The sequence below is a fragment of the Heloderma suspectum genome, chromosome 3 (assembly GCF_057233095.1).
Source record: "Heloderma suspectum isolate Gila_16-S chromosome 3, 16-S_ref, whole genome shotgun sequence".
Lineage (NCBI taxonomy): Eukaryota > Metazoa > Chordata > Lepidosauria > Squamata > Helodermatidae > Heloderma > Heloderma suspectum.
In genome coordinates, this window is record NC_139460.1 from 186,105,384 (window position 1) to 186,117,095 (window position 11,712).

The 11,712-nt window shown below is 43.7% G+C and overlaps 1 protein-coding gene across 2 annotated transcripts in view; it reads left to right on the top strand.

The window, feature by feature from the left end:
* Positions 1-11,217, top strand: part of ANXA7 (annexin A7) — a 111,011-nt gene extending 99,794 nt beyond the window's left edge. The window contains exons 9-13 of one of the 2 annotated variants that reach the window (XM_084841396.1): positions 3,941-4,111; positions 7,785-7,955; positions 8,083-8,158; positions 9,505-9,617; positions 10,889-11,217. In XM_084841396.1, coding sequence (XP_084697522.1) covers positions 3,941-4,111; positions 7,785-7,955; positions 8,083-8,158; positions 9,505-9,617; positions 10,889-11,011 — 654 coding nt within the window. In that variant the 3' untranslated portion in view covers positions 11,012-11,217. The remainder of the gene's footprint in view (positions 1-3,940; positions 4,112-7,784; positions 7,956-8,082; positions 8,159-9,504; positions 9,618-10,888) is intronic. The other variant, XM_084841397.1, reaches the window with a different exon arrangement.
* Positions 11,218-11,712: the final 495 nt, after the last annotated feature.

The window sequence follows — 11,712 nt, forward strand, 5'->3', positions numbered from 1 at the left end:
TTGGTTAGGATCAAGTCAAGGATAGCCAGTCCTCTAGTTCCTTCCTCCACTTTCTGTAGGAGGAAGTTATCCAACACACAAGTCAGGAATTTCCTGGAGGGGCCATGTTTTGCAGAATTTGTCTCCCAACAAATACCAGAGAAATTGAATTCCCCCATTACTACTACATCATGCTTCCTTGAAACATTGGCTATTTGCTTTTCAAAAGTTTCATTCTCGTCTTCTCCTTGATTGGGTGGCTGGTAGTAGACTCCGACTACCAGGTTCCTTTTATTCTTTGCTCAATTTATTTTGATTGAGATGCTCTCGATGGGCTACCAAGCTCATCCTCCTGTATTTCTGTGTAGAGATATGTATTTTTCACATATAGTGCAACCCCACCCCCCTTTCTGTTCCTCCTGTTCTTTTTGAACAAGTTATATCCTTCAATGGCTGTATTCCAGTCATGAGAGTCATCCCACCAAGTCTCAGTTATACCTATCAAGTCATAATTTCCCTCTTGTATCAAGTTCGTTCTGTTTGTTTCCCATACTCTGGGCATTAGTATATGGACATCGAAGGCCATGTGCTTCATAGTCTGGCTTTCTTCCTACATGTGTCTGAAGACTATTATTGGGCGCTATTAGAGCTCTTCTCTCTGTTGTGGTGCATGAGCCTTCATCCATTGTTACCCCCAACTTTACGTCTCCTTCCCCCGTAGCATTCAGTTCAAAACCCTCCTGATGAAGTTCTTCATGCTGTGGCCAAACACATTCTTCCCAGCCTTTCTTTCCGTCCCTTGCCAACAGTCCATCTTCCAGGAAGTATAGCCCATGGTCCCAGAATCCAAATCTCTAGTGCCGGCATCACCTTCGTAGCCAGTCATTCACCCAGAGTATTTTTCATTCCCTTTCTATTCCTCTTCTAAGTACTGGAAGGATGAATGAGAAAGCTATCTGGGCCCCAAAGTTCTTGAGTTTCCTTCCCAAAGCTTCAAAGTCTGATGTGATTTCTTCGTAGCACCGCTTGGCGGTATCATTTGTTCCCACATGGATGAGAAGAAAGGGATACCTGTCAGTGGGCTTTATGAGTACAGGCAGCCTTTCAGTCACATCTCTAATCCGTCCTCCCGGGAGACAACATACCTGGCGAGTCCATGGGTCTTCGCGACATACTTGGGTCTCGATCTCACACAGCAAGGAGTCTCCCACAACTACTCCTTCTCTTCTCTTCTTGTTGTAGGCCTGAGTTTCATTGCCTCTGGTTGACTGACCTTCAGCTTCTTGCTCACTCTCTTGCAGGTTCCCCTGTAATTCTTCCTCTGCAGGCTGTCCTCCAGTCTCACCCTCAAGTACTTGAAATCGGTTCCACAGCTCCAGTGCTTCCACTGGTGCAGAGTGGCGTCTAGTTCTTCTTCTCCTAACTGTCACCCTTTTCCAAGGAGTATCCTGTACTCCATTTTTCCTTACCTCAGCATTTCCCACTTCTACATTATCTTGCTGTTGCTCTTCAAGCTTCTGGTCTTCACTTTGCTGCTGTAGTTCTACCATTCTGTCCAAGAACTCTTCGTGTTCTCTTATTCCCCGGAGGGTCGACAGTCGCCGCTCCAGTCCTCTTACTTTTTCTTCTAACAGCGTGATCAACTTGCACTTGTTGCAGGTGTAGGCCATGTTGTTCTCAGGCAAGAAAACAAACATTTCACAGACCTTGCAGGTCACCACCACTGGAGAGTCTTGTCCTTCCATAGCCTCTTTCCCTTTTTGTGTCTAGCTTTCTGATTGTTCTAGACTAGCCTGTGCCCACTCCTCTACTCACTAGAGGTTAAAAGCAGAGTCCCACTGGTGTGGAAGTGTGTGTTACAAGAAAAATAATTTTAAAAGAAAAAAAATGTTAGGGGCCTGCCCTGCCAAACTCCTGTTTGCTCTCCCTGTTCACTCGCTCTGGTCGCTCGCTCTCTGGGAGCTTGCTTGCTTCTGTAGTCCCTGGACCAGCTGGAGCAGCTTCCACTCTGCTCTGCTCTGCTGGGAGGCGGGAAACATATAATGCCCTTGTGTGTTTCAGCTATCAAAGGGAATGAAGCGCAGTAGGAAACATGCAAGAAAATTGACAAGATGAGTGCATATAGGCTAATTTGCGCACCATTTATAGTGACAGGTCAGAAAAGTAAGTGCATCAAAAAGGGGGTGGGGACAATATCGGCCACTTAGCATGGTGATCCTTAGGGTTTTAAGTGTTGAACTGAGACTTCCATTCAGTTTCCAGCTGCTCCAGGAAAGGGTGAGAGGCACTTGTGCACTGGACCCTTGCCCTTCCGGGCTTATAGAAGGAGCTGGGGGCAGAGAGGACCAGCTGAGTGGGTAAGGGTAGTGGTGAACGTCTCTTTATGGCAAGGTGCAATTTGGGCTTGTCTAAAAGAGGCAGTCTTAAGAGCTCTCTTTAAAATATCTTCCCTGAACCCCACTGTATTGGATAATTTCCAGCTGGTCTGTAATATTCCATTCTTGGGCAACATTCTGGAGCGTGTGGTGGCTTGTCAGCTCCAGGGATTACTGGATGAGGTGGATTATCTAGATCCATTTCAATCTGGCTTCAGGCCTGGGCATGGGACAAAAGACTGCTTTATTTATTCATTCACTCACTCACTCACTCACTCATTCATTTACATTTCTGTACTGCCCAATAGCTGAACCTCACTTTGGTTGCCTTGCTGGATGGTCTATGCAGGGAACTGGACAGGGGAGTGTGTCCCTGTTGGTTCTGCTGGAACTCCTGAAGGCTTTCAGTACCATCAACCACAATACCCTTCCGAGACATCTGTCTGAGATGCAACTGGGAGACATTTATACGGTCCTTCTGGTCCGTCTTGGAGGGGTGATTTTAGAAGGTGGTTCTGTGGGATTCATGCTCAATGCTGTAGCCATTGGCCTGTGGTGTCCCTCAGGGTTTCATCTTATCCCCCATGCTATTTCACATGTACATAAACCTTCTGGGAGAGATTTTCTGGAGTTTGGGGTTTCAGTACCACCAGTATGCTAGTGACACCAAACTCTGTTTCTCTGTTCCATCTAAATCCAAAGAAGCTGTACTTCTAAATCAGTGTCTGATATTGGTAATGGGCTGGATGATGTCAAACAAGACAAATCGAGACAAGACGAGGTGCTCCTGGTCAGCTGAAAGGCAGATCGGAGAACAGGGATAGGGCTGCCTGAAAACTTCAGAATCTTCAACTTGTCCAGAATTTTTCTATCTTTGGCCAGCAATAAATATTGGCTAGACTGGACATTTTGAGGGGGAATAAAAGCAAAATAAAATACACAAATAAAAAAACATGGCTGCAAAGGTGGAACTATATAGAATGGAGCAGGAAAACCTCAGAACTGGGAGGACGTGTGGGGAGGAGAACTGTGAAAAATGAAAGGAACTAAAAACAGAGATGCCTGCACAAGGACACCTATGTATATAAGTAAGTTTGTGGACTCAAGTGAGAAGTCTGGTGAGCCAAGGGGCAAATCTAGGGAAAGAGAGACACAAACTGATAAGGGAGAATGAAGCTGAGCATCTTCAGTAGAGCTTCTTTTCCCCACCATATTACTGGGACACTACAACTTCTTCCTTCCCCACTCTTAAAATGTGGGAGTTGTGTTCCTCTGTGTGTGTACAGAGTGGCTTTCCTCCAGAATATCCATGGACAACTGCAATCTGTTCTCTTCTTACACTTAAAATTAAGGATTAGGCCTTACAGCAGGGGTGGGTGACCTTTTTTTGCCCTGAGGGCCATGGGTGGTGCCAGGTGATGGGTCAGAGGCTACACACACATTGTATGGAGCTATGTGGCCCAGGTACGGGTGCGCCATAAATTCTGATCTCCACTTTCTGATGTAATAAAACAATTGTTTTCTGCACTGCTCTCCTAGCAGCCTTTTCTGGGGTGGTGCATGTACTCTTATTTCTCTGCTTGCAGGGTGCAGGGACGCAGGAGAATGTGCTGATTGAGATTCTCTGCACAAGGACAAACCAGGAGATTCGAGAAATAGTCAGGTGTTACAAGACAGAATTTGGAAGAGACATCGAGCATGATATTCGGGCCGATACATCAGGGCACTTTGAACGATTACTTGTGTCTATGTGTCAGGTGAGATGAACAACCACCTTCCATCACAAGTGTTGTTGTTCAGTCGTTAAGTTGTGTCTGACTCTTCTTGACCCCATGGACCATAGCACGCCAAACCTTCCTGTCCTCCGCTCTCTCCCAGAGTGTGCACAAGTTCATATTCATTGCATCGGTGATGCTATCTAGCCATCTTATCCTCTGCCATCCCCTTCTCCTTTTGCCTTCAATCTTTCCCAGCATCAGGGTCTTTTCCAGTGAGTTTTCTCTTCGCATTAGGTGGATTGAATCCTGAGACTTTGGTCCAGTTGACACATCATGACAGCCCCCTGTTGTTGATTCAGCACTATGCAGGACCTCCACTGGGCTTCTGGCCAGGCCATTCTAGCATGAATGCAAAATTTGGGTAAACCTGGCGTCCACATGGCTGTTGTATGCACAGCCAAAACAGTTTCTGCAATGGCCGGGTTTTCAAAAATTGGGGGCCGCTGTGAAGTGTGAACAGGCACTTTGTCTGTAGCATTTGTCATAACAGTAGTATGTAGAAACTACTACCTTATTTCTGAGTGGCCCTGTTTTTCATCCAAAGTGATAAGCACAAGATCACCCAAGTTCAGTATTAAAAGGGGTGATGATTATTTACTTACTTCATTATGCATGTTTATGCATCCCTCAGAACATTTGAACAAGTAAATGGAAGCCAGTTAATCCTTTGATTTAATTCGCTGTACCTAAGCAAAGGAGGGTCAGGAGACACTTGCCTAGGGGTGGGGGGTGTATAGATTGTATTCAGTTGCATACATCAGCTTCCCTCTGCAGCTCCTTATACACATGAGGAAGTTTCAGATCATGGTGAATGGCAAACAATTAAATATTAGCTTTACAGAGAATTCATTATCCCTTACTGTTCACTTGTAAATATGAATATAATATATATATATTCATATGTATATAATATAATAAATATAATATAATAAATATAAATATGAAGGAAATATGAATGTCTACAGTAGAATAATAGAATAATAGGTTTCGAAGGGGCCTACAAGGCCATTGAGTCCAACCCCCTGCTCAGTACAGGAATCCAAGTCAGAGCATCCCTGACAGATGGCTGTCCAGCCTCGTCTTGAACGCCTCCAGTGTGGGAGAGCCCACCACCTCCCTAGGTCATTGGTTCCATTGTCGTATTGCTCTAACAGTCAAGAAGTTTTTCCTGATGTTCAGCCAGAATCTGGCTTCCTGTAACTTGAGCCCATGATTCCATGTCCTGCACTCTGGGATGATGGAGAAGAAATCCTGGCCTTCCTCTCTGGGACAACCTTTCAAGTACTTGAAGAGTGCTATCATATCTCCCCTCAGTCTTCTCTTCTCAAGGCTAAACATGCCCAGTTCTTTCAGTCTCTCTTCATAGGGATTTGTTTCCAGTCCCCTGATCATCTTTGTTGCCCTCCTCTGAACCCTCTCCAGTTTGTCAGCATCCTTCTTAAAATGTGGTGCCCGGAACTGGACACAGTACTCCAGATGAGGCCTAACCAGTGCTGAGTGGAGGGAGACTAGTACTTCCCGGGATTTGGAAGCTATGCTTCTATGAATGCAGCCCAAAATAGCATTTGCCTTTTTTGCAGCCACATCACATTGTTGGCTCATAGTCCGCTTGTGATCGACAACAATTCCAAATCCTTCTCGCTTGTAGTGTTGTTGAGCCACATATCCCCCATCTTGTAACCGTGCATTTGGTTTCTTTTTCCTAGGTGCAGAACTTGGCATTCATCCCTATTAAATGTCATGTTGTTGTTTTCTGCCCAGCGCTCCAGTCTATCCAGATCACTTTGAATTGTGTTTCTGTCTTCCAAAGTATTAGCTATCCTGCCCAATTTTGTCATCTGCAAATTTGATCAATATTCCCTGCACCTCCTCCTCCAAGTCATTCATAAAAATGTTGAAGAGCACTGGGCCCAGGACTGAGCCCTGCGGTACCCTGCTCGTTACTTCTTCCCAGTTTGAGAATATTCCATTGATAAGCACGATTGGAGTCCGATTCTGTAGCCAACTGTGGATACACCGGATCAGTGTTTCATCTAGCCCACTTTGAGCTAGTTTGCTCATCAGGAGATCATGGGGCACTTTGTCAAAAGCTTTGCTGAAGTCGAGGTATATTATGTCTACAGCATTCCACAGTCCACAAGGGAGGTGACTTGATCAAAAAATGAGATCAGATTCATCTGGCAGGATTTGTTCTTGACAAATCCATGTTGGGTTCGAGTAATCAGTGCATTGTTTTCAAGGTGCTTACAGATGGATTGCTTTAGAATCTGCCCCAGAATTTTCCCAGGGATTGATGTCAGACTGACTGGTCTGTAGTTCCCAGGTTCCTCCTTTTTAACCTTTTTGAAGATAGGGACAACGTTAGCCCTCCTCCAGTCATCTGGCACTTCACCTCCATGATTTCTCAAAGAGAATGGACAGCGGTTCTGAGAGTTCTTCTGCCAGTTCCTTTATTACCCTAGAATGCAGTTCATCTGGCCATGGAGATTTGAACTCATTCAAAGGAATTAGGTGTTCCTTGACCATATGCCTATCGATCTCAAGCTGTAATCCTGCCCCTTCAGCCTGTACTTCGCATTTGCCAGGGGGCTCATAGACCCTCTTTTGGGAGAAGACTGAGCCAAAGTAGGAAATGAGCACCTCTGCCTTTTCTTTGTCATCTGTTATCATTTTGCCATCCTTATTGAATAGCTGAACCACCATTTCTTTCCTCTGCCTTTTACTATGCACGTAGCTGAAGAAAGCCTTTTTGTTGCTTTTAGCATCCCTCGCTAACCTCAGCTCGTTCTCAGCTTTAGCCTTCCTGACGCCATCCCAGCAATTCTGTGCTACCTGCCTGTACTCTTCCTTTGTTACTTGGCCTTCTTTCCACTTCCTATATGTGTCCTTTTTTGTTTTCAGGTCATCCCTAAGCTTTTTGTGAAGCCACATTGGCTTCTTCTGTTGTCTTCCCCCTTTTCTTCTTGTTGGAATGGTTTGTAATTGTGCCTTGAGAATTTCCTTTTTTAAAAGCTCCCACCCATCTTGGACTCCTTTTCTTGTTAGTGTCGCTTGCCATGGGACCTTACTGATCATTGTTCTGAGTTTATTAAAATCAGCTTTCCTAAAATCCAGGGTACGCATTTGACTACACTCAGCTTTTGCTTCCCTTAGAACCAAGTACTGAAGTACAATATGGTCGCTTTCCCCCAGAGTTCCTGTAACTGCTACTTTATCCACTAAGTCATCTCTGTTGGTTAGGATCAAGTCAAGGATAGCCAATCCTCTAGTTCCTTCCTCTACTTTCTGTAGGAGGAAGTTATCCGCCACACAAGTCAGGAATTTCCTGGAGGGGGCATGTTTTGCAGAATTTGTCTCCCAACAAATATTGGGGAAATTGAAGTCCCCCATTACTACTACATCATGCTTCCTTAAAACATTGGCTATTTGCTTTTCAAAAGTTTCATCCTCGTCTTCTCCTTAATTGGGTGGCCGGTAGTAGACTCCAACCACCAGATTCCTTTTATTCTTTGCTCCATTTATTTTGATCCAGATGCTCTCGATGGGGCTACCAAGCTCATCCTCCTGTATTTCTGTGCAGAAATATGTATTTTTCACATATAGTGCATACAGTATGTACAATGCTTGTAATCCATACTTTTTTTCCTTGCAGGGTAATCGGGATGAGAATCAAACTGTAGATTACCAAAAAGCTCAACAAGATGCTCAACGGCTTTACCAAGCTGGTGAAGGGACACTGGGTACAGATGAGTCTTGCTTCAATATGATCCTGGCATCTAGAAGCTTTCCCCAGTTGAAAGCCACAGTAGAAGCCTACGCTCAGGTAGATTTAAGAACAGGAAAATGGAAGACCCCAGAAATATTTCTGTTGACCTCAACCTTTGGGTTGGATTTGTCATCAATCAGTTCTTTGGCAAAAGATTTAACTTTTCCCTTACATCTATTTGCAGATTGCTAACCATGATTTATTAAACAGCATTGGCCGGGAGTTTTCAGGAAATGTAGAACGTGGCTTGAAGGCTATCGGTAAGAGTCTTTTCCTCCATTTGACTGTTCAGTTAATAGCTAATTCAGTTTCCTAGCATCTGCAATAACTGGAGAAGTTGCTGAAGAAAATTTCAAATGTTCAGAACCTGGGGCTCCAGTGCTCTTCCCCATCAGCTGACTAAAGTATTCAAAATGAGAGGACTTCTGCAAATGTGCTTAATTTGCATAATTAACATATGTCACAGAACAGAGAATTAGTTTACCTGTGCATTCTCCTTCAAGTTGCTTCAGGGGCAGGGATCTTTTCTGTCCACTACAAGGCAAGCACTTCTTTTCTAGAACCAGTTAGTACTGGTCTAGCAATATTTAATTCCAGTAGCTGTCTAGTATTTAAAAATATTGGAATCAAGGCCTTAATAGGTAAGAACCTGCCACAGCTATCTAAGAAAAAAACAAAAAAACACAAGTAAGGTAAGCTAAATTCTCAGTTCTCCCTATTTGTTTTCCCCCTGTGATCCAGATAGTGGGGCATAACAGACCAGTACCCCAACATCCAAGGATGGAAAATCCTGAACATAGCACTGCAGAACACCTTGAAACATCTTTCTGTCAAATGCTGCCTCAGCAGCAACAAAAACAGTGATCTGAGAATGTTTGGTGAAAATGTGGAGGGACGACCAATAACTCTGGCTTCCAATACCACAATTCAAGGATCTATTGGTTGGTAGAATAGCTGCGAGGCTGCAGCTCAAGGCCCTGATTGTTTCACAAGGCACAACACTTTCCCATGTCCCACTCAATGGGATTAGCCCCACATACATGCGCATCTCATTCTAATTGGGAGTGTGAGGCCACCAGTGTGACGAGAGTAATGTGTTGGGGAGACTGGAGGAGGGCCAGGCCCCAAACCTGAGGATGATAAAGGCCCTTCGTGCCTGGGATTCAGATTTGGCCCTTTTGCTATCTCTGTTAGTGCCCCCAAAGTTTCTCATTACCCCTCCTCTCTCCTGACACACCATGAAAGTCCACCACGTGTTTAGTTTAAAAAGAAACTCTTAAGATCAAAGTATAAAATCTAGCTCCTTAATCCAGTTTTCAGCTGAACTACATTCCCCAACTTCCCCTATCCTCTGCTGTATCAGAATCTCCTGCCCTCATCACTGTGACCCTCCTTAAAATAGATTGTACAAATGGTGCTACAGCCATCTGCAGCCAGGAGTGGGAAAGAAAAGTACAGATTTAAACAGATGGAAATAGTGAAGGTAAAAATAAGATGAGAAAAAAGACAATTTGGATAAAAGTTGTGTCTGAAGACTCTGGCATGCTGCTAGAATCTAGGCAGCTCTGAGCTGTCAATGCCAACTTTGAAATGATCTTTCTTGCAGTGCAATGTGCTTTGAATCGCCCAGCCTTTTTTGCAGAGAGACTTTATTATGCCATGAAAGGAGCTGGCACAGATGACTCTACCCTGGTTAGAATTATAGTCACCCGCAGTGAGGTAAGAACTTTTGTGAGTAGCTTGTGTCTAAGATATATTTAAAGGCCCAGTGATTGATCTATCTTTGTTCATTACACCATCTGGCTGTTCTTCCATAATGGTGAAATGGTTTCTACGTTAAGCAGCTAGCTTCGCTTTGTGCGCTTGCTTTTCAGCGTCACTCTGTAAATGCATCCTTGTCCTGTACTGCAGGCATAATAGATAAGTAGTAGAAGCAGTAACTTCAGGAAATACTATATACAAAGTGGTGGTTGTAATTTTTCTCCAGTTATGAGTAGCGTCTCTAGTAAGCTCATACGATGCAAGTAGTACATTACATAGAGTCAAGGCCATTCACTGCAGCTACCTTCTGCCACTGTATAGCAGCCAGACAAGATTTAAAGCAGCTCTTTCTGCCATCTAGAGCTACCAGAGTTAGGCTTCTTTCTCCTTAAAAGCCACAGTGTTGCTGAGTTTCTGGTAGTAACCGTTTTCTTCACCTCTGTATTTATGATTTATTCATTATCACCGTTTCCTCTTACCCAGACAATTTCCTGATAGAAAATAGGGCTGACAGGAAGGCAGTAGATATGAGCATGGAGATGTAGAAAGCTGCAACTGCTATGACTGCTTGTAGCAATGCAGTCCATGCTGACATTTTTAAATGACAGAACTTCTAGATGGTAAGGCTAGTTGGCCACATACGTCTCCTAAAAAGTCAGATTTACCACTTGCACGAGAGTAGCCTTTCTGCATTAGCTGCTTGTCCATGGAGAGTATAATGCTGGCTTGCCAAAACCTGTTGTTGAACTAGCCTGTGATATGTTATCACCTGAGCAGGGACAATATTTTTGTTATCCACAAGGCTCCCCTGAAGAATGGCTGCCAGGTCACCAAGGTCTGAGTAACAAGGCAAATTCAAGCCATAGTCAACTGAGTTATAAATAAGTAGCTGTGATTCTGTGAGTGTATCCCTCTGTTACTTGTAGTGTTCTTCCTCTTCTCCCCCACCATCCTCTGAGCAGCCAATTACGAAACACAAAATTAGTTGACTCATGTATAGCACTTGTTTTGCTGAAGCCCATGCGTATGAGACATGATGCATCACAAATTTCACTGACACAAATGCGTATGAGACATGATGCATATGAGACATGATGCATCACAAATTTCACAATCTTGTTGAGATTAAGGGAGCCATGCGTGAGTAAGGCTCTCAAGGAAACATCCCCTTCTATGAAGCATGAATTTGTGTTCTATATTATAACTTTGCTTTGTTTCTTTTGGCACAGATTGATCTTGTACAAATCAAACAGCTGTTCGTACAGATGTTCCAGAAGACTTTGGGCACAATGATATCAAGTGACACAAGTGGAGACTACAGGCGCTTGCTTTTAGCTGTTGTTGGTCAGTAGAGAGGACTCTCAAAGAAAATGGAACAAGAGCTGCTTAGGCAAAGAATCAACTATAATTGCATTATAAAAGTATACTTTAACCTACACAATGCAAATAAGTATGCTTTGATTGATTTGAAGTGCTTTTGTTTTGCACATATAATTGCCTTAATTTAGCGCATCATGTACTTTACAATGTAAATTAAGACACATGCTGTCTGAGTTGTCATGAAGTGTCTTTGTTTCTTTTGTCATCAGAGCTACACTCAAAGAACACATTAATATAACCCACATCTCTTATTTAGAAACATTAACAGCGCAGTAATATGCATGTCTACTCAAAAGTAAATCCTATTGTGTTCAGTTAAGCTTTCTCCCAAGAAACTGGATATAGGCGTACAGTCTATATAAACTTACCCCTGGGGCTATGTCAAACATGCAAGTCAAGTCACTTCTGAGTAGAAAATTCATTTCCTAATAGTGAGCTTATTCTTCAAGTGCCAGTCTTTATGTATCCAAAGCAGCACCCTCCATGCATAAGAAGGAGGTTGCAGCAGGCTTGAGGGAAATCCAAGGCTTGCAGAATAACAGCTCAGTGAACCACAATGTGCCGCATGTCTTGCCAAGGAAAAATGGGAAACTGTATGTGCATGGGATGGAGTATCCTGGAAAAGGCATGGCTTGGCTGGCTGGAACCTGGAACAAGAGTTATTTATTTGTTA